The sequence below is a fragment of the Ailuropoda melanoleuca genome, chromosome 10, assembly GCF_002007445.2.
Source record: "Ailuropoda melanoleuca isolate Jingjing chromosome 10, ASM200744v2, whole genome shotgun sequence".
Classification (NCBI taxonomy): domain Eukaryota; kingdom Metazoa; phylum Chordata; class Mammalia; order Carnivora; family Ursidae; genus Ailuropoda; species Ailuropoda melanoleuca.
Genome location: NC_048227.1, coordinates 84,603,339 through 84,631,334, shown reverse-complemented (window position 1 = coordinate 84,631,334; position 27,996 = coordinate 84,603,339). Strand labels below are relative to the sequence as shown.

At 41.5% G+C, this 27,996-nt stretch overlaps 1 protein-coding gene across 1 annotated transcript in view; it reads right to left on the bottom strand.

Annotated features, from left to right (window-relative positions):
• ECT2L (epithelial cell transforming 2 like) overlaps nucleotides 1–27,996 on the bottom strand; it is a 76,219-nt gene that overhangs the window by 7,513 nt on the left and 40,710 nt on the right. The window contains exons 9-20 of the mRNA XM_034669203.1: nucleotides 26,248–26,376; nucleotides 21,301–21,393; nucleotides 19,529–19,711; nucleotides 17,888–17,991; nucleotides 15,958–16,083; nucleotides 11,464–11,550; nucleotides 8,893–9,107; nucleotides 7,734–7,881; nucleotides 6,050–6,123; nucleotides 5,788–5,944; nucleotides 5,039–5,104; nucleotides 3,577–3,665 (exon numbers count right to left, since the gene is read on the bottom strand). Coding sequence (XP_034525094.1) covers nucleotides 3,577–3,665; nucleotides 5,039–5,104; nucleotides 5,788–5,944; nucleotides 6,050–6,123; nucleotides 7,734–7,881; nucleotides 8,893–9,107; nucleotides 11,464–11,550; nucleotides 15,958–16,083; nucleotides 17,888–17,991; nucleotides 19,529–19,711; nucleotides 21,301–21,393; nucleotides 26,248–26,376 — 1,471 coding nt within the window. The remainder of the gene's footprint in view (nucleotides 1–3,576; nucleotides 3,666–5,038; nucleotides 5,105–5,787; nucleotides 5,945–6,049; nucleotides 6,124–7,733; nucleotides 7,882–8,892; nucleotides 9,108–11,463; nucleotides 11,551–15,957; nucleotides 16,084–17,887; nucleotides 17,992–19,528; nucleotides 19,712–21,300; nucleotides 21,394–26,247; nucleotides 26,377–27,996) is intronic.

Here is a 27,996-nt window from a genome sequence, read left to right as displayed (position 1 = left end):
GTCCCTTAAAAAGTTAAAAATTGAGCTACCCTATGACCCAGCCATCGCACTACTGGGTGTTTACCCCAAAGATACAGACGTAGTGAAGAGAAGGGCCATATGCACCCCAATGTTCATAGCAGCATTGTCCACAATAGCTAAATCGTGGAAGGAGCCGAGATGCCCCTCAACAGATGACTGGATTAAGAAGCTGTGGTCCATATATACAATGGAATATTACTCAGCTATCAGAAAGAACGAATTCTCAACATTTGCTGCAACATGGACGGCACTGGAGCAGATAATGCTAAGTGAAATAAGTCAAGCAGAGAAAGACAATTATCATATGATTTCTCTCATCTATGGAACATAAGAACTAGGATGATCGGTAGGGGAAGAAAGGGATAAAGAAAGGGGGGCTAATCAGAAGGGGGAATGAAACATGAAAGACTATGGACTATGAGAAACAAACTGAAGACTTCAGAGAGGAGGGGGGTGGGGGAATGAGATAGACTGGTGATGGGTGGTAAGGAGGGCACGTATTGCATGGTACACTGGGTGTTATATGCAACTAATGGAGCATCGAACTTTACATCAGAATCCGGGGATGTACTGTATGGTGACTAACATAATATAATAAAAAATAAAAATAAATAAAAAAAAAAGAAAGAAAGAAAAAAGAAACTCCATGCTGGAGCAGTGAACTACTTTTAAGAGATTAAGAACTCCTGGAAGTCTAGCCTTAGGGGAACATTCTCTCCCCCCTTGCTTGAATTTAGAACTTGCATGTGTTTTACTTCCAGGAGCCCCACCAGGTTCTTACTGTAAAGATCAAAGAAAAATGTCTTCATTCTTCCTGATAGGGAGGGGAAAGGTAACTTTTTTGAAATGTGCCTGAAGAGGTCTTTTCTTACCAAAGGACTTCCCTCAAGGGAAGCAATTTTACCAGAACCTAACTCCTATGGGGGAAGGGAAATACCTACCTCCAGCCCCTCCCAGACTTCCTGGTAGGGAAAGAAACAAAACGACAAACAAAAAAGACTAAAAAAACACTTGTGGAAGTCCTAGCTCAGAGGCACAGCTCACTAAAACACTAAGACCTAACCATGGAACATAGAACTCTTCCCCTCTCCTCCCTTCCCATTTGACACCACATCAATAGAATTCCTTATAATGACAAGGGATTACAACTAAAAAGAACTAGAAGGCTCAGACCCTATTTAAGGGATCTCTAGGGAAACTCAGTGATGACAGGGGAGACAAAAACAAGAACACCAAAATAAATTGTAACCTCTCACACCACAGCAACAACAAACAGTAAACACAGGCTAACATCTAGCTGTATAAATATAAAACCTCACACTGAAGACCTATTTACCTCTGTTCCTTTCACCTAATACATTATGTCTAGCTTTCAACAAAAAATTACAAGTCATGCTAAGAGGAAAGAGAACCATTTGATAAAGCAAGCATCAGAACCAGACTTATATGGCAGGGATGTGGTTGGAATTATTAGAACAGGAATTAAAATACTTATAATAAATAAGTCAAGGACTCTAATGAAAAAAGTGGACAACATGCAACAAAAGATGAGTAATATAAACAAAGAAATGGAAACTCTAAGAAAGAATTAAAAAGAAATTGTAGAAATTAAAAACACTGAAATGGAAATGAATAATGCCTTTGATGGGCTCATTAGCAGACTGGATGTAGCTGAGCAAAGAATTGCTTATTGAAGCCTAAAGATATGTCAAAAGAATCTTACCAAATGGAAAAGCAAAGAGAAAAAAAGACTGAAAAAGAAAGGAAGAGATTATCCAAGAAATGTGGGACAATTACAAAAGGGAATATCACATGGAGAACAAAGAGGAATAGAAGTAATACTTGAAGTGATAATGGCTAAGAATCTTCTAAAGTTATTGACAGATACCAAACCATAGATCCAGGAAGTTTAGAGAATACCAAGCAGGGTGAATACCAAAAAATCTATACCTAAGCATATTACATTCAAACTCCAGAAAATAGACAAAGATAAAATCTTAAAAGAACCAAAGAACAAAACAAAAACAAAACAAAAACCCACCTTACCAATTAACAACAAGAATAAGAATTACATTGGGTGTCTCCTCAAAAACCAGGCAAGCAAGAAGAGAGTAGAATAGAACAAGTTTTGAAAGAAAAGAACCTAGCAACCCAGAATTCTGTAGCCAGCAAAATTATCCTTCAAAAGTGAAAGAGAAAGACTTGCAGACAAACAAAAATCGAGGAAATTCATTTCCAGTAGACCTGCCTAGCAAGAAATGTTAAAAGAAGTTCTTTGGAGAAAAAGTAAATTATGCAGGTCAGAAACTCAGACTTACATAAAAAGAGACTGTTATCTTCATGAATACGTGAAGGTAAAATAAATTCTAATAATAAAAAACTGGAATAATCCCTAGAATGTTTCCTACTACACCAGTATGTTTAGAATTGCTGGTTTGATAGCTAGTTTCCTTCCATCATTGCAGCTCATTTCTGTTGCTACTGAACAAAGACAACAAAATGAAGAAAACAAAAACACTGTAATCATGAGAAAAGTAACACAATTACATGATTTGATTTTCATTTAGAACCACTCTAGGCAAGAATAGAGGTGAAAGCATTGGGTTTCTTCCAACCACTCCCCTGACCTACACCTTTGGGAAACAGTCATAGAAATATTCATTGAAATAACAGGCAAATCCATCTTTATTTCTTTTATTGGAGTTGGACAAATTAAAGGAGTTGATTTCTCTCCATTTGGTTACTATTTGTTGAGTTGTCATCTTTGTCATCAATACTGAGAACATAGCTTTGCAAACAATTTTCTAAAATAGGTGTCAGCAAATTATGGCCCCATGACTTGTTTCGTAAATAAAGTTTTATTGGAACACAGCCACGCTCATTCATTTATGTGCTGCATTGTTTATGCAGATTGTATTGTTCATGTGTTGTATCATTATGTTGCTGTTTCTGTGCTATAACGGTGAAGTGGTAGTTGCCACAGAAATCATCTGGCCGAGACCTAGGGTATTTATGACCTGACCCTTTACAGAAAAAGCGTGCCCATCCTTGTTCTAAAAGAAGAAAGCGGATGCGAGCTTATGGAAATTGGCACCCTCCCATCTTTTGTTCTTACACTACTGTGAGCACTGTGCAAACAGATATGGTGAGACCTTAATATAATGATGGTCTCTTGGTGAGACCCTTTTAATACTAACCTCAATAACTACCAGGATGATTAATTGGTCTTCTCTTTCTTATAGGTGAGCAAATCACTAGTGTGATACCCACAACACTTAGACCTCCTTTCAGTAGGAAAGTGACAAATCTCAGAATTCCTGCTTCTACGCAGTTTGTGGTTCTGTCAGAGATAATGTTTATTCTCCCATTCTAGCCACTAGCTGCCTGGAATGTGAGTAAGGTAATAAAGCACCTTACATTGCTTCAGGGAAATGCATGTTTAAGTTTTCAGTCCAATACAAAGATTTGTTGCAAGCTTACGTCAGACATTGTACTGGATCCCAGGTACAAGATGAGCAAGATGTAGTCACAGCCATAGGATAGTTAAATGTTTACCTTAAAGAGAAACTTATTGCCTCATCACAGCAGTGAAGCTGGGCTACATCTTGGACTCTAATCAGATATCTGTTTTCTTCTGATAGAGTCTATGAAATCAGAAACAAAATTAGAAACATTCATAAATTTGAAGAAAATAAAAAGTCCAGTACTGCAGAAGTGTCTTCTATCCCAGAAGCTGTGTTGAGTAGAACTCAGTTTAATTATGAAAAAGTGAATGTTTTTGTTTTTGACAAAACAGGTTTTCTTCAGAAAGACCACAGAATTCACAATGAAAACTATATTTGAGAATGTTGTCTAATTTTTAAAACTACCGAAATTACCGTTTTATTTATAAATGTTTAAAAATTTTCCTATTATTAAAAAAAGGGGGGGTGGGAGCAGGTAAGAAGGGATTTATGAAGAAAAGAAAGTGAATGGGTTGTTAAAAATGCAGAAGTTAGACCCTTGTACTGACCTAGCCATGAGATGATCACTTGGTGTGAACATGATCCAGAGAGAAGTTTGGACTCTGTCAGTTCCAAGATTTTGGACTTTTTGTAATCCAGTCAACTCCACTCTCCCTACCAAAATGTGCAGATCTAAATTCTAACAAAACAGTTCCATCTTGTTTCCCCAGTTTGACCAAATAAAAATGTTTCCAATCAATTGGTAATTCAACATAATTCATATATTGAGCTCCTAGTACATGCCAAACATTAGAGGACAAGTAGCTCATGCCTGATAAGAGTTCCCACCCAGTCTCATGAACTAAAGGTTATTAAAAAAGCGTGACAGAGATGTTCAGGGTGCTGCAGGATACCCAAGACGGGGATGGGGCGGGGGGACTCACAGCTGGAGATGTTGGGGAAACTTTACAAGGAAGGTGATGATTGAACTAGATTTTTAAAGGATGAATAGTTTATCCAGTAGAGTGGGAAAAGAAGACAATTTCAGAGAAGGAAAAGCATGGGCAAAGCACAAATGTGTGGAGAAAGGCTAACATTACCGGAGAACTATGAGTAGATTTGTGTGATTTGATCATGAAGTGGTAGGCAAGGCAGTAAGAGAGAAGGAAGACTGGGACCAGATGATATTCTATAGGTAACAACTAACAGAGGACACCTAAGATTCTTTCAGATATCCTCAGGGCACAGAATCCTACACCAGGTACTATGTACAGGAAGATATAAAACAATAGAAGACATGGCCCCTTTCCTCAAGGGAGGTCATGTTCCCAGAAGTACCAATCAAGGAGCTAAGACTGGGAAAGTTATGGGATGGGGTCAAGTCCACTTGTGCCTCTTCTCATATGCAACCTTACAGCTAGCAAGGATGTGAAATGTGAAAGCTTGCCAGCACACAGCACGCAGCAGGCATTCAACAGATGGTAGCTGACTCAAAATCTGCATGTCTCCTTCTGCCAGTCACTTGAGGTTATATTCATGAGCATGAGATGTGGTGAGTATGTCAGAATACATACCGGGCATCCGCAGACGATTCTCTGTATTTCTGACAGCTGATCTTTCATACTGATGTTTTGCTTCATCTAGTAAACAAAGGGATTTTAGGCAAACTAAATTGTGAAATTTTTATACATAAAAACAGATTTAAAATATTTTGTGGCACTTGATACAGGGCTCAGTATTTTCATAAACTTTAATAAGAATCTCAATTTCGTGTCCCCAGTATTTTAAAAACAAAGAGGCAAGTGACAAGACTGTATTCAAAAAGTATCTTCAGGGCAAAATAAGTTATCAGTTTACATTCAGTCTGGACGCCCATGTAATACGCACATCACAACAATATTTTCAGAACGACAGTACTGTCTTCCAAGATGCTGAATTCTTTCAGAGAATAATTATGGTTGCTATACTTACTGAGACAGAAAAGTTAACGAATAAGAAGTACCTTCCAAAACAAAGGATTTACTTTTTTTTCTTTTAGTTATCTAGAAAAATCATCCAAATATTCAATTCCTCAAACTTTCCTATTAATAGAAGTTTTACTGCATGTATCCAGATATCTGAAAATATTCTGTCTCATGTTGTTTGCTTAGAATAGATGCCCTTAGTGCTCAAAATCACTGAACCCAATCATTTCACATTAAAAGGAGGAAAGCCTTTGAAGTAAAGAACACCACAAAAGGATAAGCTATTTCAGGATCTTGGAGTCAGTTCCACAGAGCACTGTAACGTTTGTAAAGGACACGAACTCTTATCAGCAACCAACCTGATCTATATAACTTTTATATTTTTTGAGTTGGTCTATTGCAGTAGTCAAGTGCCCACGGTCAACATGTTCTGCGGGAGTGTGAAGCCTCAGGGCATAGAGAAGGTTAATATATTCTTCAAATCTTCGGGCCGGGTACAAAAGCAGCTCCGGGAGGCTGTAAAGGCATAGAAAAGGGAACCCTGGTCACTCTCTGAAGGTCAAAGTGTGCCCTGTCCTTGGGGTGCCCCCACCGTGCACCATGCACTCCCTCAGAACTTACCTCAGCATTTTGGTAACAACGGTTTTATCATGTCTCTTCAGGAAAGCTCGGAAGGCTGGTATCATTTCTCTGCACTACAGGTGAGCATCATGTCAAAATTTTACTCTATAATACGGTTGAAAACCCTCTGTTCCACCAGACAAGCATGATCTATGAAGCACTCAAAGCGAAAGGGTAACAACTGCATCTAACCAAAGTATTACTAGTACTATTGGTGCTTAGTACTAATATATGAAGCACACTGTATTAATTATAAAGTAACCCTATTCCGTGAACTTAAATCAGTACAGACAAAATGGACTTTGCAACCAGATAGGTCTGGATTAATGTTAAAATTCTAATTTAATTCTATGTAATTCTATGTGACCCAGTCAAGTTATTTAACTTCTCTGAGCCTCAGCTTTCTCATGGATTGCCCTACCTACCTCTTGTCAGGCAGGAAATGCTACCTCCACAGTAAGAAACTATTAATAGTATTCACTGTAATACTGCTGTTGACTATGTTTTCCGTAGTAACATCATGAAGGGCTCCACTATGCTAAGTATCTGTTTTAAAATGTATTCATTCATCACCATTAGAACACTCAGGAAGTTACCTCATTTTTCTCAGTACATACATGCCTCAAAGATGCCAGTAATGCACCAAATATTCACTGGGTGTAATATTAACAGCTAAAGTTTACTATTTATCTGCACACCCCATGCTAGTGGAATAGATATCATTATTATCCCTAACTATAACAATTTTGATATCAATTTATGATATCATATGACATTTTGCTTCCATTCTGGTCCTAAAGGTTGGTTCTCAAAAACTGCCTTATTCATGCAACTTTCACATAATTCGGTTGTCCAGCAGTATTTAAACTCCATGTGCGGGGTAAGAATACTACTACAAAGGGAGATGTCTGAGGTCAGGAATTGTCCAGAGGCCTCCCAGCCCCCAGGACTTCCCCTCAGGGCTTCAGTACGGACAGGTGGACACAGCCAAAGTGAATGTAGTGGACACTAGCAGAAGCTCAAGGGACCCTCTTCTGCTCTCTTGACGCAAATTGAAGAGGGAGGAAAGAGAGGGCTCACTGCCATCAGAAGAGATCCCAGCAAGAGCAGTGCGTGACTCAGAAGGGAGCTGAATATTCCTGCCCAGACTACATATGGCTTCCGTCGCGAAGGGGAAAATTATTTATCATGAACTCTCTAAGGAATGGAAGACAAAAAATCCTTATTTCATAGTGAGATTTCACAAATTGAGGGTCCTTATTCCAAGAAACATATGGATTATTAATTCCTTTTCTCCACAAGAGAGGTGAACTTGTCAAGGCCACAGAGGACTGTTGGCCGACGAATCAGGGCTCTCAATCTTGTTTCTACCTCATTGTTAAACATTTTTCTATGACTGAACCACAGGGTATCTGGGGCAGATAGATGAAAGGATGGCAATTTGTGTGATTAGTTCAGTCCAACAACTAGTTCCTGGGTCCTGCTGTATCAAGCACTGTGCTAACCCTTAGTGATACAAAATTAATAACTCCGGGGCCCCGTCCTCAAAGAGCTCACGGTCAGCTGGAAGCTAAGAGTAGGGAAGAAGTCTTTCCTATTAATCCTAGTCCTTTGGATTGCACACAAAACTTTCTTTCAAGCTCAGAAAGTCTCATTCATGCCTGGATAGTAACTCAATCATTACCTTCTCCATAGTTCTCAGAACAACCGGGTAGTTGTTGAAGAAATTGGTATATGTGTTCAACTGGCTTCCAAACTTGAGGAATATTTCTCCCACGCAGTGGGCTGGGCCCCATTCCTGCAGTCTGTCTCTCAGGTTGTCTAGAAACTGCCTGCCATATGAGAAAAGCATGCCCATGAAATACTGGCCGAGGATAACCTAGAAGCTTAAAAAAAATAAAAATAAATTAGTTGTCATTAGTGCAGCCTGGCAGGGCTTTTGTCAAAATCTGTTTGCCTTGACACAGAGCAGGGCAGATTTGCCCGGAGAGGAGGAGGGGTGGGGGTGTGAGGAAGTCGGTTGACTCTGGTGGAGTCTCACCTCTTCCTCTTAATCCCTTGAGTCGGAGCCCCAGGCTGGCCTCCACAGGGCTGTCCCTGCCTGTCCCACTCCCATGTGGCCAGGCAGCCAGGTGGTGAAGGTTGCTTACAGTCCTCAGAGGAGAGTGCTCAACTCACTCCAAATGTCACAATTCCCCATCGGCCCACTGCTGTAGACCTAGGGTTGTCCATCATTCAGCCATCACAGGCCGCGAAACTGGGAAGAGGCCTAGTTCAACCTCTTCCTTTTGTAGCAGCTGGGACCCAGTGAGGGTGAAGAGCTTCTGAGTTACCCAGAGGTCAGGGAGCAAGAGAATTACTGGCGGAGAAGCTCAGTTCGTCTGTGCCGCCCGTACACGTGATCACTTTTCTTTGTCAACTGGCATACTTGAAACAATGCATGGTCACTCAGCGGGCCCCCAGCCTTGGCTCTCTAAGCACAGTATCCTAGTGACCTGATGCCGTGAAATCCTTTGTGTTCTTTCCCCTTTGCTCAACCAGACACTGTTGATTAAGAACAGTGCCAGACAGCTCTCCTTCCCCTTGCCTGTGAGTAAACAGTATATGGAATACAGAACCACCAGGCACTAAGCTCCACTCCTTGAACTGTGGCCTGGAAATGAGGCCAGGGTAAGCCTCCGGGCATCCTCACTCTTGGTTGCAGCCCCATGGCAAGAGCCCTCTCTTGTGAGACAATCAGGGGCTCCAAGAAGGGGCTCCTTGGTACAGATTTAGAAACAATTAAGTGTGGGTTCCTCCGCTGGCAAATGGAATATTTGAAAAAATACCTCTTCAGAATTTACCTGTTGAGACTTAAAACCTGCAAAATATCAGAGAAAATGATGTGGAGGTTTGCAGCACTGAGAATCGCTCTGTTCGATGACAACGCGGCTTTCAGTGGTGTTACGTAGACATCTCTCACAATTTCCAGCATCCGCACGTATTTTCTCTCACTCTGTAAGAGCTCCCTGACCACTTTCGATCGCTTTTCAGCTGAGTCCACCTGGAGTTTTCTCTCCTGTAGAAAGGCATTAAGAACTCATAGGGAAAGCAGAATGACCCCCAGTTTACAGCCTCAAAGAGCCTGAAAGTCAGAGGAGGTGGAGAAATGACGGGCTGGTCAGGCAGTGACTCTGAGAGTCCCCTGTTGGGGTTTGCAATAAACAACGTTGAAGGGAACCTTGACAGGGGCCTATGGTGGACCCTGCTGACCACTGCTTGACTCGGTATCACCAACTGGGCCTCACATCAGGCCAGCCTCACGCCCTAGGAGAGATGGGCTTTTAGTCTTGGATCCTGAGGAGGGGAGATTGAGGCCCGATGTTTATCCATCTATCCATCCCTATACGTATTCAGTGACATGGGACCGGTGCTGACTACACAACGGTGGGAGGACAGCCTTGCCTTCATGGGAATGATGGTCCACAGAGGAAGCCTTTGGGTTGCCCACTCTTGATTGCTTCCCTAATTCTTTTCCCCAGTATTTTACTGATTGATTTATGGTGTTTTTTTTTTAAAGATTTTATTTATTTGACACACACACACAGAGAGAACACAATCAGAGGTAGCAAGAGAGGGAGAAGCAGGACCCTGGGATCATGACCTGAGCCGAAGTCAGATATTTAACTGACTGAGCCACCCAGGTACCCTGATTTATAGTGTTTTATTGATTATCCTGCAGACAGAAGAATTGAAATGAGCTAGCCCTCTCATTATCAACTACTCTGCTTTTCACAGGCATGTATAAAACACTAAACTCATGCTCTTCTTTCAGTATTTAGGATAAAGGACCCTAACACGGAACTGTGAATGCATTTGGCTAGGTTGCTAAATATCCTGTTTTCTATATTTCAAAGTCCTGTTTTATCCTGTAATGCAGAGGGAAAAATCATACACTGGCGTAAGGAAACTCCCCACCCTATTGCTATGTATGCTATGGAGACACATGGAGAAGTTAATTTTCAGTACTGGGACTACGTAATTCTTTTTCTTTACCGTATTTTTCAAAGCTTGAAGAATGAATATCTTTACAATAGAAAACAATTATAATATTTAAATTTAAAAATTTTAATGGCCTTGTACTTGAGCCTAGAACTATTAATACTCTTAGAACACAATTTCTTCTTTTCCCTTCAGCCCTAAATACGCCCCACAGTGCCCCAGATAAAATATGACAATATTAAGTGTAATGCCATGTAACCTTCACCCAAAACAAATCAACCATAACTTCATGAACTGAAATTAAAATGTAAAACAAATTTAAGAGAAAAATCAGAAAACTCACTCTATGAAATACTATAAACACACTGTTCTTGGTTAAGTTTTACCTAACGCGTTAAAAAAAAAAACCAGAACAACATTTGTATCCACCTGGCAGCTGACTTGGAGCCCGTATTACATTTTTATGCATACAATTTTTTTAGATGTTGGAGTTCTCCAATATTTATAATCATTTTGGATTAAGGTTTCAGTTGTCAAACCTTTCATTGTTGTCTTAAAACTAATGTCAGGTGTTATGACCACCAGTGAGACAAGACACTATCATATTCATGGCATGACGTGAACCCCCCTTCCTTGGAGATTCCCGGGGGTGGGTTTGAGGGTGTGTGGGCGCCCACGCCACAAGGTCCACACTGGCACTCCGCGCAGCAAGTGGATTCGCCCAGCGTGTGGAGGGGTTGGGGGAGGAGCCCCGGGGCTGAGTTTGGGGGCCCCGGGATTCAAGTCTCTTTCTCCCCTGGCTGTCTGACCTTAGGCAAGTCAATTAAGTGTTCTAACTTGAGCTCCTTATCTACAAAAGGTGGTTGCTAACGCCTACCTTAAAGGATCCTGAGAAAGAAAATACAATGAATTCGCAAACATGGTGCGGAGAAAGGTGAAAGGGCGTGTGTGTGCTGTGTGCTAGGGCAGGACAGGACCAAGCCTCTGCCTGTCTGCAGCCTCCTCCCTGCACTACCCTTTGCAAACAAAGGGCAGGGCCCTGAAAGTTATATTGATTATACTCAGGCTTTGAAGTCAGACCACCAGTTGGTGGGTCAGTTAGAAACTGTGACCCTTTATGTCCATGGGCCATTTCTTTAAATGCTGTCCTTGTGTCATTTTAGAAAATCAGAGTAGCACCAACATGGCTCTTGCTCCCAAGATGTTACACTTACATCCTCTTGGTTCCACTTCTTTTCAGACCAGCACTTACTCAAAAGAAAAATCGACCCGTTGGATTCCCCCCTCAATTATATTTAGGTGTTGTTGTTTTTTTAATTCCCCTTAAGGGAAGCTTTCAAGAAAAAAAGAACTAACCAGAATAAAGACTGAAGCCGTTTTTTGGTCAGGAGCAAAACAAACGGAAAATTCTCACTGGGTAATGATTGGCTTACCAGCTTAACCAGCATCTCCAAATTTGGATCGTTTTTGCTGAGACTTGATTTTGTGTCCTGAGGGCTGTCTTCTAGAACATTTCCTTCCTGAGGATTCAAGGCAGACTTGATTACTTGGGGGCAGGCCTTGGGATATCTGAATGCCCAGTGGGTGCTGTGCCCACAGGAGGCCTCCAGTAGCTGTCTGCCCTCAGCCTCACCCACACTGTACACCAAACACAATGAGTGAAGCACTTGGCAAATGTGATGCCTCTCTTAAATTAAATCTTATGTTGAAAAAAAAAAACCTTTAGCTTTCTAAGAACTACAGTATACTTGAGGAACTAAATTCAGGGCAGCCCCCTTTTCCCCTGGGAGGCAGGGGACAGACACTCAAGGAATCCCACAAATTCCAGGCTTCTGCCTCATTCTGTCCCTTGTCAGCTGAGGGCAAATGGCTTATCTAACTTTTGAAACTGCCAGAAGGAAAAGCTCACAGCACTTTGTAAAATCCACCCCTTTTTTTATCTAATGAAAATGTGTCAGAAACAGTTCACATGCTCTCTCTAGACCTGTTTCCACATTTAAATATAGCTTATTCTTTCTTCACTTTCCTTGTTAGTTGTTCTTGTGGCTTCCATATAAATTAGCACATTAAAAAAAATGGTTCTGGGGCACCTGGGTGGCTCAGTCGGTTAAGTCCCCCGACTCTTGGTTTCGGCTCGGGTCATGATCTCAGGGTCGTGGGATGGAGCTCTTCGTCCGGCTTCATGCTCGGCATGGGGCCTGCTTAAGATTTTCTCTCTCGCTCTCCCTTCCGCGCCATCCCTCAGCTCTCTCTCTCTCTCTCAGAAAAGGTAGTCCCACCTGCTGCCTTCAGGTCCACTCCAGCAATGGAGCGGTGGCCCCGCGTTTGTGGTGAGAGCTGATGGATGATTCCCGGTCATCACAGCCGCCCTTCCCAGTCAAAGATAAAACTACTCACGGTAACACCCCTTGAGATCTAGGGGTGAGACTGGGAAAAAAACATCAACTGACAGCCCAGACCTTTTTGTTTCACCTTCACTCTCTTCAGACAAAATGGAATTTTTATTCCGTATCTGCCCCCGTTCTTTACGGCGGCCTGAAGCCTTTGTCGAAGAGCCGCGGTCCCCCAGCGCCTCCGGCGAGCTTCTCCCTGGGGTGCGGGAGCCCCTCCCTAGTCTCAGCGCTTCGCAGCTGCCCCGTCTTCCCACCGTTTCTTTCCTTCCCCCCGTCTTCCCACCGTTTCTTTCCTTCCCCCCGTTTGTGGCTGTCCCGTACCAGCCTGGCGTGCGCTGATACTTAGGGGGGCGGGGACCTACTTTGAATTGTGACCAAGTCATTCAAAGTCTCCATGAATGGAGCACGCTCTCTTCGTTCGGAATCAGCACTAGCTGGTTATTTGTAGAGAGACGTGATAACTTCAAGCAGTTGGTGGCGACGCCAGGAGTTGCAGAGGTGGAAGTGGCTGCAGCCATAAAATGGAAATTAAATTCAAACTGGCCCGAGATTAAGAGAACTCAGTCCGTCCAGGGGCGCCTGTGGATCTCACAGGTCAGGGAGAGGTCTTATCTCGGCCCCCACCCTGTTGTGCAGGCTCACAGGCGAGCTCGTGCATGGCAAGTCAGGTGTTGACCCGGCCCCCTCGACCACCCACCCCACTTGGGAGGAACCTGCTCGCTCACCCTGGGGCTTCTGCTCATCTCTGGCTCAGCAGCAGCCATTTTTATTAGATATAAATTTTTCTTTGTGGATAGGAAATGGATTAATCTGGCATGGTAATTTTATTTGAATCTAAAAATAGCAAGTTTTCTCATTGTATACTGCCCATCTACTTTTTTTTACAGACTTTTTTTTTTAGGAGAGAGTGAGGAGGGGCCAAGGGAACCAGAGAGAGAGACTCTCAAGCAAGCTCCAGCCCAGCAAGAAGCTTGATCTCACCACCCCGAGGGGAAAGAATGCAAGTGTCTTTGAGAGAAAATGCTCCCAGTAACCATTCTTCTAGGTGTCAGAGTTTCCAGAAGTGATTCTTGCCAATTGTCTGGTCTTTCTAATGTAAAAGAAATACTTCAGAGGAGAAAGCACTGATCCTTTAGTCCCCAATGCTTCCTTCGAGTTTTCTTGCTTCAGAAAGGAACATTTCCGGGGTCTGTGTGTCTGGGATTGGGGGTGACAGCTTCACCCTTAGGAATAAAGGGGGGTGGAAGAACTCCAGTAAGGTTTCTAGGGAGTCAGGAATGACACAGATGTTGTGAGGACTTCAGAAGACTTTGGACCCCATGTGATGCGGTGACATGTTGGGCATCCCCTTTAGGGAAGCAAGGGGAAACCAGTGATTCTAGAGCCCTGAGAGCTGTTTTCCAAAGGGTTTCATAGACTGAAGGATGGATGGAGATAACATCCACCTTTTTGGGAGACTAATCCCCAAGAATCTTAAAATATAACAGCTGCCACAATAAGGCAAAAGGCCTCTGAGAAGCAGAAAGGGAATCTTGATTAAATATCCACTTTGGTGTTCCTATTCCCTCCTGCACATCCTAATAGGCACCAATCAAGCCATGTCATCTGTTTCTGTGCAGGCTTTGTGTACCTTAAAGAGTGTCTATGTCTTATTTTGTTGTCTGTTCCAAGGTACAAGACAGTGCCTTGCACGTGGTTCATTCCTGTAAATATTTAGGGAACTAAACTGAGAAGTTGGGGGGGCAGAGTTAGCCTCTAACTGAGAAATTGTGATGATTAATTTTCTGTCAACTTGACTGGCCATGGGGTGCCCAGACATTGGGTCAAATTACTCTGGGTGTGTCTGTGAGGGTGTTTTTTGATGAGATTAACACTGAAATAGGTAGGCTGGGTAATGCAGCTTGTGCTCCCTAATGTGGGTGAGCCTCACCCAATTAGTTGAAGGACTATAGAATGAAAAGCCTCAACCTCCCTCAAATAAGAGAGAGTTCCTCCTGCTTGATAGCCTTCAAACGGGGATGTTGGCTTTTTCCTGCCTTTGGACTTGAACTGAAACATCAGCTCTTCCCTGGTCTTGAGCCTGCCAGCTTTTGGACTAGAACCGTACCATTGGCTCTCCTGGATATTTTCCACTTGTCAACTTGCCCTGAAGATCTTATGACTTCTTAGCCTCCATAATTATGTGAGCCAATTCCTTATAACAAATCTCTTTGTGTGTGTATATATATATATATATATATACACATACATACATGTATATGTGTATCCTATTAGTGTATATGTATACATAGACATAGTATACTATATGTATATAGTATGCCATATATATGTACATAGTATACATAGTATAGTATGTGTATAGTATACTATACAATGTATAGTGTATATACTAGTGTATATAGTGTATATACTAGTGTAACTTATCTTAGTGTGTATATATATATGTATCTTATTTGTTCTGGTTCTCTGGAGAACCCTGACTGGTACATGGTCTGTGAGAGTTTCCTGAAAAGACATATTTAAGTATGGGGGCAAGCAGGGCTCTGGCTTACCGAGGGCTTAGATGTCCCTGGAAATGTGTTAGGAATCTTCTTGGAAAGAAAGCCTGTGCTTGGGAAAAATAAATCAGTTTGGCAGGGAGGACGGTTAAAGCAAGGGTCTTTCTCTGGTAACGTCTGAGGGGTGGCTCTGCATACCTGCAGGCCTGTCATGTTGCTGAACGAGTCTGCAGCCGTGGCAGAGGGGACATTGCCACCAGCAGCCCTCCTTGTTTGCCCTCCCCTGCACTGTGCTATCCTCTAAAGAAGTGTGATCAGAGGCTTCCAGAATATTAGGTTAATAGGGCAACAGATTACTTGTCTGCTATATAGAACTCACAGATCTATTCCTAGTAATAGTTCCCATGGCGGTGGAGGTGGCATCCCCCAGGCTTCGATCAGCCTAGAGGTGATTTTTCTATGAGCGTCACATGGTTCTGAAATTACATTTTCATAGAAACCGGCTCTTTGAATGACAAGGCAATTTTCAGTGTTTCCTGAGTCCTGATTATTTCACTGAACCAAGGACAGCCGGATTCTGAACATACTACTGGCAAAATTATTCTGGTTTGCTTGAAGAACTGGTTTAAAACCCAATTTTTTTCCTTTTATGAATTGGAATCTCAACTAAGAAAAGAAGAACACATCCTTGTTTCACCAAAAAGTGTCCTAGGCTGCAAATGAGAACATCTCTGTAGTCTGTCCCAAGACCCCACTGAGTGAGTGGCTCGGTGCAAATGGCTGCCTGTCCTCCCGCCAGAACCGTGCTACTCCAGCCAGTGACGCAGCTTTCACTCTGAGGTGCCTTAAATGTCACTCTTGTTATGAAACTACAAAACACCATTTTTATAACAATCCATGAAAGGCAAATTCTTAGGAGAAATGACAAGTCAAAGGCTTTCCAGGTAGAATTATCAGTATTGTTTATGAATTTCCTAACCACAGGTGTCTAACTGTACGGTGAAATAATGGCATAAAATTGCAGCAATCACTTTACCTTCAGGAGTAAACTGAACGCTGCCTTTGGATCACATTTTGTCGGAATAACGTTTTCTTCAAAATCTTTGCTCCCTTTACCACATTTCTTCAGCAGAAAATCTGACAAAAACTCCAGAGGTTTGTCCTAAAAAATCCACCCCCGCACCAAAAGAAAAAGAAAGAATTTCCAGTTAAAACATTCACCCAGAATACAGGTCAATACTGGTGCAGCAGAAAAGAAGACATATTTTTAGTAGCATTTTCTTCTTTCTACCTAATTAAAAGTCTAGAAAACAAAGTAAGTATTATTCAAATAAAGTCTGTAATTGGGGCTTTGTAGTTAATCTCAGTTCTCTTATTGTCACAATCCCATTAGGATGCTAAGGTCTTGTGGGGAAGGTCTCAAAATCATCAGAACCAAAGTGGCCCAAAGTGGTCCACGTCAGTCTCGAGGCCAGATGAGGAACGGGGACGGGAAGGAGCCTGCTTTATCTGGGGGGACAGAAGCCTAGGAGAGTCCCTTGCAGCAGGATGACAGAACAGCCTAGGACACCCCCACATATGGTTCCCTCTCAGGCTACAGGTTTGAGCACCAGCAAAATTACATCATACATGACTATTTTTAAATAGTTCGGTTGGTGGTAAGTACACTGAACCTACATCAAACATGTTAGTAATTCTTTGGTCTTTCAGGAGACAGTCCAGGATCTTTCAAGACCTCAGGGTCATCCCTGTGAACATCCCTGATCATTTTATCAGCAAAGCTCCCCAGGGCCTTTACTCCCCGGGCTACCGATGGGTAGCTAGAACAGTGAGGGGCTGGGTCTTCAGAGAAGACAAATCATGGCCAACGGCAGCTTCTCAGACTCCACCTGTGCACAGCTAACTCTGGAGATGCCTGCTGCTTACCCAGACAGCCAACCTGAAACCAGGGCAGACCCCTGGTAGATAAAGAGCATGTACAAAGACGGTGTTAAATTTATCCACAAAGTAGAATTACTACAGTGGAAGAGAGGGGTTGAGAATCTTACAGTGGGAAGTAAGACCTTATGGAGCACCAGGGATACGAGTATCATCCCTAATCCTATCCTGCTCTCAGCTTCCCCACAGCAGAGCTGCATACATAGTTCATGGTCCTAGGGCCCTGCCATTGTCTCGGGGCAGATGGGCAAACTGTCCCTCCTCACTATGTGAGGATGTGTGATGTGTAGACTGACTTTTCTGGGACAGTAACCAAGATGGTTTCTGAAAAAAGTGCTTCTTCACACTTCCCCCATGCCTGTCCCCAACCAAATTATTGATTTGCTTATTTCTGTTCTTTTGTGTTCTCTTTCCCTTCCTCTCTCAGCTAGCCTTTTTCTGCCCTTCACCAGTTTCAATCTGGTTTCATGCTTTCTCGGTTTTCCTATCATACTATTAGTTGTTTAAACTGTTGAGTAATGTTTATGTGAAACATAAAGCCACTAACATGTTGTTTAAGGAAGTCACTTCTGACTGAAATTAATCACAAGATGGAAAACAGTGCACAATGTAAATACATTTTAAATAACCTAGAAAATTTTCCTATTTGTCTATTTTTTTAAAAAGATTTTATTTATTTATTTGAGAGAGAGAGGGAGAACACAAATAGGGGGGAGGGGAAGAGGGGGAAGCAGGCTCCCGGCTGCCCATGTGGGGCTCCATCCCAGGACCCTGGGATCACGATCTGAGCTGAAGGCAGATGCTTAACCGACTAAGCCACCCAGGTGCCCCTATATTTGTCTATTTTGTGTACCTAATACATCTTGAGCCCAGAATCTCTCAGTGGCTGTTTTTACAACCCGATGTAATTTCTCAGAGGAATTGTGTCTCCTAAGGGATAAACTGGTTAAAAAAAAAATTGGCACAAACTAAAAATGTACTTAAGTGTTAGGTTGTTAAAGTTTGCTTTTCTTCAAAGAAACACTCACAGAATTATCTTTTGAAAGTTCCATCAATCCGTCTGCCAGAGTTTGTGCAATTTCTTGGTTATTCAGAATGTTAGCCATACTCATGTTGTCAAAAGTAAATTGCCCTGTAAATATATAAGGCCATATGCCTTGTAATTAATTTATGTAAGAGATGTGATCAAGAAGAAAACAACTCATTCCTCACAGTTGCTTTTTAGTGGATTAAAAAGTGTGAAGCATAAAAATTAAAATTCTATTATGCCATGGGATTATCCACTATGATAAAATATAAATTGAGCAAGAGTAACTAAATGTAAAGCATATTAAAAAGTGCCCACCCTGGTAAAGCTGGTATTAAATAGAATCTATAAATTGGACAACAAGGAGAGAACATGTGAAAATAAACTTTATAAGTTTAAATTTTAGATTTCATTCCCACCAAAACTTCCTCCTCACACCCCTGTATCTTCGAGTTCAAGACTTAAATACTTGAAGTCTACAGAAAATAACATACAACCATAGTTACACAGACATCTTCTTATATTTTTTAATATTTTGAACAATGTGCATTTATATGCAAATAATTTTACTCCATATAACTTCTCATTTCTTACAAATATCATCAAAAAATACTTCTATCCTGAAAAAAGCTAATTTTTCTGCTTTTCTCTTTGGTCCTTAAGAATCTATGAAAAAAACCAGAAGAAATAATTTCTCCCTGTTTATAGCCTTATAACCTTTTTAAAATATTGGCTGAACATCTACTAAATGTGGTCAAGCAGATAGTATATAAAACCAAGAAGACAGCAACCTGTTTTGGAGGCATTTATGTAAAGCGATGTAGGACATATATTGACAAAAATGTCTACATGCATACTTGTGCGCTATAGCTGTCGTGTAGACAGTAATTGTGGCAACAGGACCTTAATAAGAAGCAGGACAGGGAGGGAAGAAGGAAATAAGACAGAACTAAATAATGACTTGATATCGAGGGTGTTTTAGACAGATGAGAAGAGTTAAGAATAAATTGAGTAGGTAGTTAAAGATGGAGGTGGTGCTCATGTACCTAGATGATAAATAAACAAAACAAACAAAAAATTTCATTTTAAAGAGCGGACTGATTAAGGGGAAGATCTGGTTGACACCGAAAAAGGCTTCCAAGACTCTCTTGTGATAGATTAGTCATGAGTAGGGAGTGCAAATGGGACGATAAGTGACGTCCAATAGGCTCAGCAGAGGACCGTGGAGCCCACCACCAAACTGAATACTTTATATAGAAAATACATAGAACAATTTAATTAATGGGTGCTGTGTCTAAGAGGAGCTTAACTTTTAGAGCAAATTGTGGTGGGAAGAAGAGCAGAGCCCACCGGCTTAGCAATCACTCGGGGAGTTTTGTCTAGGTAACCCACTGACTGGCATAGGATTAGTAAGACGCTACTATTTAAAAGGAACTAGCTTCAGCATTTTGAAGATGAATGTATTTGTTGTCGGTGGATAGGCATTACTTTTGAAAGGAGATATGAAAAACAAAGGAAATAAAGTTTTACTGAACAGGTATAGAAGCCAACTTCTGCTTGAGCTGTTCCTAACCTTGTATTCACTCTAGATACAGAACCGCCTTCATAAGGAACCTGCAACAGAAGCAGCAAGAGTTCTTACCTATTATCCTGGCACTGACACTCTTCTGCAACTCCTTGAAGAGAGGACTTAACTGTTTCCTTACTGATTTCAAGGTGTCTTCCAGAAAGTCCGTGAGACTGGACCACGTCTGCAGCTTTGATTCACTGAAGTAGATGGAACAGGGAGCCCTTTCCCACGGTCGTCCCAGCCAATCACTAAGAACTGACATGATTTTCTCCTTTTATTATTGCGGGCTGGAGCGCAGATGAAAGAATTCTTCTTGTTTACGGTACAAAAAAACTTAGTTGTATTTACAGCAGGCTTATTCTCCTTTCTCATTAGAAGACTAAGAGAAACACCCATCGTCTGCTTTCAAAGGTAAAATTAGAAGCTCAAGAAGGACACAATTAACAATTTCAAATGCCTATCTATTCTTTGACAGATAAGGTTAACCTGTTACATTTCAAATCAAAATTAAATAGCTGCTGGGTTTGTATATCAGGAAGGAGAGTAGGCAAGAATATGTTGCTTTTTCTTTACATACTAAAATGAATATACAAGAAAACCCCACTCTGCCTGGTTTCCCCACCATGCCATCCAAAGTCATCTTGGGCTAACCAGCCCTGTGGCTTCCTTACATCATTTCAAGCTGCTCTCTCTCTCTAAATATCTGTACATGACTGTAGTGGGTGCTTAAGGAAGTTCTCTCCTTGAAAGTCAATTACTGAATGCTGGGGCGTGATAATCTAATTTCCTGTCCTCAGTGGATAGATAGACTTATTTGACTCCCCTTCCCCCATTCTTATTGATAAACATGTGCAACTCTTTGTAACATGATTTTCTAGAAGAAAACTAAGAAGAAGCGAGGGAAAGGGGAGATGAGCAGAAGGAAGAGAAGACAGAGTAGGAGAAAAGGATGACAGGCCACCCCATAAATAACAGTGTTTGCACCCTGCTTCACCTTGCAAGGCTGCCGTCCTCTCTGCACGAGGCCCAATGTGCTATCTATCACTTAGTAATGTAGCTATAGAACTAAAATTAACAAGTGACTTTTGCTATAAAAATCTAGCAGGTCAATGTGCTTTTTTGTAGATACATGGAATCTTTTCCCGTACAGGTTTCCAATCATTCCAGTTCTCCCCAGGCTTGAAAGTCCCTTGGCATTTGGGATTAGAGACATCATGCTTTACATGGTTTCTGCATGGCCCCAAAGCCCGTGTCATAGGAGGCCAGGGAGTTTTAAAGGGGAAAAGGGTTCTCGTTACTTCAGCAGAGCGGTGTGGTTCTCCTGTCGGTCAGCCAATGTTACATTTGCATTTAATATCTGCAGCTTCAGTATCTAAATGAAACTTTGCTTTCAGGTGTATATTTTATCTTTGTTTTTCCCTCTCAGGTCATGCAATTGAATTGAACCTGAGCAAGTCCCTTCACCATCTCTTTATAGCTGCAATTCTTATTTCCAAATGAAACCATATTGATTCTATCTCCCTAAGAAGAATTATTCTTGGTACTTGTTATTTCTTTAGATCAACAACTATACATCTTTAATTATTTAAAATGATGTTTTCAACAGAGTTTGTGTACATGATGGTTTGAAGCAAATATTTGTAATAAATAATCCCTTTCTAAGCACATGAAAGGGCAGTGGGAAATGACCTAGTTTGGTTAGTGACAGCATTCCTTTCGAGAAGGAATGGAAGACAGTCATTGGCATGGGCCAGAACCGGTATTATTAGCTGTGCTGTGTCTTTTGGTGACCATGGAGTTGTGGATGTTCCTGGGAACTGTGGTCAGCCCCCGTATACACTTACTGTGTTGGTAAGAGCCAGTTGCAATGCCAGTGGGGGCAGTGAAGAACGTGCCAGTTAGTTGAGACAGCTGAGAAAGAACTTCCATTCCTGCCTCTGCAGAGTCAAAAATATTTTCATTAGTTTACTCATAGGTTTTGCCTCAGAACAGTTACGTATTGCTAGGAGAGCTAAGCTGGCCAAGAGAGGCCACTAGGATTCCTCATCTTCAATGCAAATCCCTCATGGAACTGTCCATAAGCACCTTATAGCTCATCCCCAAGTGCTGAAGTCCAAACAATTAATGAGGACTAAACAACAGGGTGGAGGGACGGGGCAGGAAGGTTGACCCGGTGCTTATTTTCAAAGTTGGAATCCTCAGGCCAAAGACAGAGAAAAGTCTATATATATTCTCTAAAATAGTCTGACTCAAAGGAGAAGTCTCATCGTAAGACGACAGATTTAAAACTGTTGAAACTGTTAAATACAATGGTCAAAATTTAGTATGGCATTAACGTCCCTCCTTCTTCAGTGACACAGCATAAAGACTGAATTCAACATATGGAATGAATTATTTTGAATGAAACTAATATATGGGTTATAAACTTTAATTCTTTTGTGGTCTAAGAATAAATTATTGCTCCAAATTGCTTGGAACAAGATGGCAGTGGCTGAAAGTTTGGGATATCTCTCATTTACTGGGGTCTAATCGTTTAATTGGAATGGATCAATGAAATTGAATAGAATCCATCGGTATACCTACATATATGTAGTCAATTGATTTCAACAAAGATGCAAATGGAATGCACTGAGACAAGGATAGTCTTTACAAGGAATGGTGCTGGAAAAATTAGATATCCATATGTTAAAAAAACACAAAACTTGAACTCATACTTTTAAAACTGTATAAAACAAATCCATGGATCAGAAATCTAAAAGTCAAAACTATAAATAATTTAGAAGAAATTCTTTATTTCTAAAATAAAATCTCGTGAAATTTAGTCAGATAGTGTTCAGATATGACATTGAAAGTGTAACCTATAAAAGAAAAAAACAGATAAATTTGACTTCACAAAAATTAAGAACTTCATCTCTTCAAAAGGGACTGTTCAGAGAAGGAAAACGTAAGTCCCAGGGTGGGAGAAAATATTTGTAAATCACTTTTCTAGAATACATAAAGCGTTCACAATAAGAAAACAGACAACCTAATTTTAAAATGAGCAAAAGATTCAGACACTGCACCAAAGAAGACCAAAGAATGGCAAATAAGTGCATGAAAAGATGTTCAGCATCATCAGTCATGAGGAAAATGCAAATTAAAGCCACAGTGAGATACTACTGCACACCCCCTCGCACGGCTAACATTAGGAAGACTACGGACCCAGTCTGGGGATACTATGCGACCAGAGTTCTCATACATTGCTAGTGAAAATGTAAAATTGCACAACCACTTCGGAAAACAGTTTAGCCGGTGTTTAAAAAGTTAACACCTATCATAGGACCCAGCCATTCCACTCCTAGGTATTTATCCAAGAGAAATAAAAGCATATGGTCACACGTAGGTTCATTGCAGCTTCCTAGGTTAAGACCCGGGAACTGGAAAGAACTTATCTATCAACAAGTGACTGAATAAACACATTGTGGTATAAACGTACAACGCAGTAATTCCTGGCAATAAAAAAACAATGAGCCATTGATACAAGCATCGAATGAATGAACCTAAAATAATTCTTCTGAGGGAACGAAGCCTGACAAAAAAGAATGCACATTGTATGATTCCATTTATAGAAAATTCTATAAAATACAAACTAATACATTGCGAAGGAAAGGAAATCAGTGGTTGGTTCAGGATGGGGGTGGGGAGAAGCAGGAGGAAAAAATTGCAGAGTGGCATGAGGAAAATGTTGGGGGTGGTGAATATATTCGTTATCTTGATTATTTTACAGTTTCACAGGGTCTGTGAACATTTATCCAAATGCACGCTTCAGATCTGTACAGTTTATTTTGCATCATTTATACCTTGATAGAGCTGCTTGAAATTTTTTTAGATTTTATTAATTTTCTTATTTGAGAGAGAGAGAGACTGTGAGTGAGCAGGGGGAGGGGCAGCGGGCGAGGGAGGGAGAGAGACAATCTGGAGTGCGCGCCCCGCTGAGTGGCGGCCGCAGGAGCAGCACCTGGAAACTTGTGAGAAATGAAAATTCTCAGCCCCCTGCCAGACCTACTGAGTAAGAAGTGCTGGGATGAGACCCAGCAGTGAGTACTTTAAGAAGCCTTCTAGGGGCCTCGAATACATGGTCGCGCTGGAGAACCGCGGGTATAGTCGGTACAGAGGTGTATCGAGGCGAGTGTGGACAGGTGAGGCACAGTTTATGGTCTCTCTCGCTCTCTTTTTTAGCATAGCACCTGGTACTACAGGTGTTCCTGATTTAATAGGAATGACCCGATGAAGAGGGGGTGGGGGTGAGGCTGTCGGAGAGAACTGAACGTGGGAATGTGGTCGTGAGGAGGTGAGAGGGGGTGGGATACCGAGCCCAAGGGGGCGCTTGAGCTCTGGTTTGAGCAGAGCTGCTGCTTCCATCGTGACAGCAGGGGAGACAGAGCAAGAAGGTGGGAGGTGGGGGAGGTGGTGAATTTGGAGGTGGGGGGCGAAATTCGCGAGTTTTCTCAGGGCAGTAAAGGTGAGGTCAACAGCTGAGAGGGAGGTTCTTGAAAGATCGGGCAAGGAGGAGAAGGGATGACTCTGTCATCTCAGAGAGTGGGAGGACTTCACCGAGGGAAGGTGATAGGGTCGCTTGTCGGTGCCGCAATCCCTTTGATACTTATGCCGGCAGAGCCCGGTTAGAGTCATAAGAGAAGCCATGGTACTGTGCTCACCACAGCTGCCTCGGGGCAGGCTGGCAGCGAGCGAGCAGATGGTGGGGTTTAAGGAGCACTGGAATTTTGCCCCAGAAGGAGAGACAAGGAAGTTCAGATTCTTTGCAGGAGAGTAATGATAACGATGAACCATTAGATCCAAGTTTAAGGAGGCAGGAACCCAGGACGAAGGCAGGGTGACAGAGTGACCAAGTGGGGGTGTGTGCATTGGAGGTCTTGAGGCAAACAGCTGATAGAGTAGGGATATTTGAAACATGGATGTTTGGGACATTTGGTACATGTTTTGGAAGTGGTACTCAGAGAGAAAAATGCTGGAGATCAAGCTTTCAGAGGCCGTCCAGCTACCGGGGATGACAAGCTCTTGGAGTGATGCCTGAGGTGGCAGAAAAGAGAGTTTTGGACTAAAAAGCTGGGGCCTTTCGTCTAAACCAGGGTCTTGATGGCTCGTCCAGGTGGAAATTACATTTGACGAGGATTTTGGGGATGATTTGGGGGCCAAAATCGTGGTGAGAAAACTGTTGAGTGCCATCAAGTTTCACTTGAGACAATATTTATGTCACCAAATCTATTGCTGTTTTCCCCTTATTCTTGATTCCTTCCAATGCCTTATTTTCCCAAATCCTTTTTCTTCTACTCCAGTTAAAAATTTTGCTTTGCGGGGCATCTGGCTGGCTCAGTTGGTAGAGCATAAGACTCTTGATCTCAGGGTTGTAAGTTTGAGGGTGTAGAGATCACTTTTTTAAAAATTAAAAAATTGCTTTGCTCTCATTGCAAAAGTAATACTAGTTCATTACAGAAAATAGGGACAAATAGGAGATAAAAGAAAAGGAAAAAAAAATAAAAGGAAAGAAAAGTCACTTATCCAACTGTTGTTAACACCTTGGTATACATCCTTCCAAACCCTCTTCTATACGCTGCCCCCCCACACACACATGCACAGGTGTTAAACAAAGGAATCACACCACCCATATTCTGATTTCAGAAGTAGGAAATCCAGAAAACACATCTGGAGATAGATGCTGTTAATAATCGTGTTACATTTCCTCCTAGATTTTTCTATGCACATTTTCTATAGTTAAGATTACATAATTGTCATAACTGTGTAAAAAAATTTTTTTACGATATTTTGTAATTCATGTTCTTTTAAACCCCTTCCCATCCTTTTGTTTTTCCCTTTCCCCTGGCTGAAGCATGCCAGAGGCATACTTGGCATGTATGAATAGTTCAGTGAAATCCGAGGATTAGAATGAACTTTAAAACTCACAGTTCCCTAAGGAATAGGAAAAAGAAACTGTTTGAGAAAATTTAATTTTATACTCCCTCTGCCTTGCTCTGCTTGGCATTAGAAAAAAAAAAAAGCCCATGAATGCAGAGCTGTTACTTAACAGATGTCAAAAAAGTGAATTTGTCTTCATGTTTCTAGAGTTTCTCTTTAGGTACCAAAATCAACTTTGAATTATAATGACTGATCCTAGACCGATGGGCACTTAAAATTATATCAGTAACCTCCGGAATCAGCAACCAGTCACCTCTTTACCAAGCACTTTGCCTGTTTTTAATATTCAAATCTTATTTAAGTATTTATATTATTTATTTTTATTGTATTTTTATAAGTGTATTCATTATAAGTATTTACATTACTTTGTACAAGTCCTGTAAGGTAAGGTACTATTATCCTAACTTTCATGTGAGGAAACAGAGGTCCACAAACTTGCCTAAGGCCACACAGCTAAAGTGGCATGAGTGGGATTCAAGCCCAAGGTCCTTGGTCACCAAGTTCATGCTCACTCCTTCCAGGTCATAGCAGGGAGGCTTTTCTCAGACTGATTGATTATGGTTTCAGGCATTTTCCCCTGTGTAATGGCAGCTGGTTTTACTGTGTTTTCCAGAAGAGCTACAAATAATATCCCTGGCTGGCTAGTGTCACTAGTGATCTTTTTCTGCAGGGACAGGTTACTCGGACCACTAACCCCAGCTCTTTTCCCCCTAAATACCTGAGTATGTGAGGTGTAAGAGAAAAAGAAAGAGTAAAATGTGACTGAATCATTTCTAAAATTTACAAAATATCACTGAGCACTGCCTTTCAAAACTGACCTGATGCTCCAAGTGGTACAAAGAGGTCCACGTGACCCCCTTCTTCTTCAGGGGCCACATAGCTTCCTAGTTTCTCCCAGAAGTCTCTCACTTCAGGCCTTAATAAATTTTTAATACCAATTTTATAACCTGAGGAAAGACTCAAAATGTCATATTAGTTTGTAACATTATCACGAACAGAAAACTCTTCGCACTCTGTGAAAATGCAACCATAATCCAAAAAGCCAGTGTCTGCGCAAAAGACTCCAGTCTGGAGGATGCCCCTGCTCCAGTGCTCCACCATATTAGGGCCACAAAAGGACTCCAACATGGCCGCACTCTCCTTCACGTTCTGGATTTATTGGACACTGTGCACTTAGATTTAGGACCTTGTCTCTCTGCCTCCACTGGGCAGCTGTGTGCATTACTAGGCTCAAAGCAGGGTTTGGGTAGACGGCCAGTCACGTCCTGGGATTTTTGCCACCAAGTTACAAAGTAAAGCTGTCAATCAAAAAATAAGTCATTCAGGGGCGCCTGGGTGGCACAGCGGTTAAGCGTCTGCCTTTGGCTCAGGGCGTGATCCCGGCGTTATGGGATCGAGCCCCACATCGGGCTCCTCCGCTAAGAGCCTGCTTCTTCCTCTCCCATTCCCTCTGCTTGTGTTCCCTCTCTCGCTGGCTGTCTCTATCTCTGTCGAATAAATAAATAAAATCTTAAAAAAAAATAAGTCATTCAGAACAGAAGGCTCCTGGAAGATGGTAAACATCACTGAAACTCTCACTTCCTGGGAATTCTGTTTGATAATTCAGTGAATCTGCATGTGTCTAGACCCATTTCTAAAAGAGTCCTGGAGACTCTGAATTCTTAAATCCCAGTAAAGAAATGAAAAGAAAGTCAGGCAAGAATCCCAACATTTCCCTTCTTTCACTGAGAAGTCTAGATACAGAATGGAAGTATCTAGATACTAGATACTTCAGATGACTGGAGTAAGAGATTTCATTTTGTTGTCGGTTTTAAGGCAAAAGCTCTTGAGGAAACACAATTATATAGAGGGAAAATTTAGTTCTCAGGTATTTTGTTATGTTACTATTGATTTTTTAAAAAAGAAAACAAGGTGGGGCACCTGGGTGGCTCAGTCAGTTAAGCATTTGACTCTTGATTTCCGTTCAGATCATGATCTCAGGGTCATGAGATCAAGCCTTGCGTCTGGCTCCATGATGGGTGTGAAGCCTCCTTAAGATTCTCTCTCTCTCTCCCCCTCTCAAATAAATAAATAAGAAAAAAAGGAAAAGGCAGAATTTGGAAATCTTTCTCATCTGCAGAACAAAAAGTCTGAGATGTTAGAAAACTGTAACAGTTCCTTCTACTCTATAAGAGGTAAACCAACCACACCACAGTATAAATTTGCAGTCAGTAACTCTCCAACGTTTAGAGAAAAGCTTACTATGTAATTAATCATAAATCTAAACCTCGACTAGTAGCTGTGCTTTACTTTTGGGGGATATATAAAATTAGATGTGGAATACAACTTATTCCACGCATAGGTAAACTAAACAAGAAAAGACAAAAATAAGGTAAAGATAAATCAAAGTAGTGCATTTTTGTCAATAAAATTTACTAAAACTATTCCAAGCATGCTGAGTTTTAGCTGTTAGCAAGCCTTCTTGCTCAACTCTAGACCCCAACAGTTAAAACCAGAAATAGACAAGACTGCTTAACTCATGCTTCAACTAAAACCCATTATGTGTATTTCTTATTGCACTTTCTTGA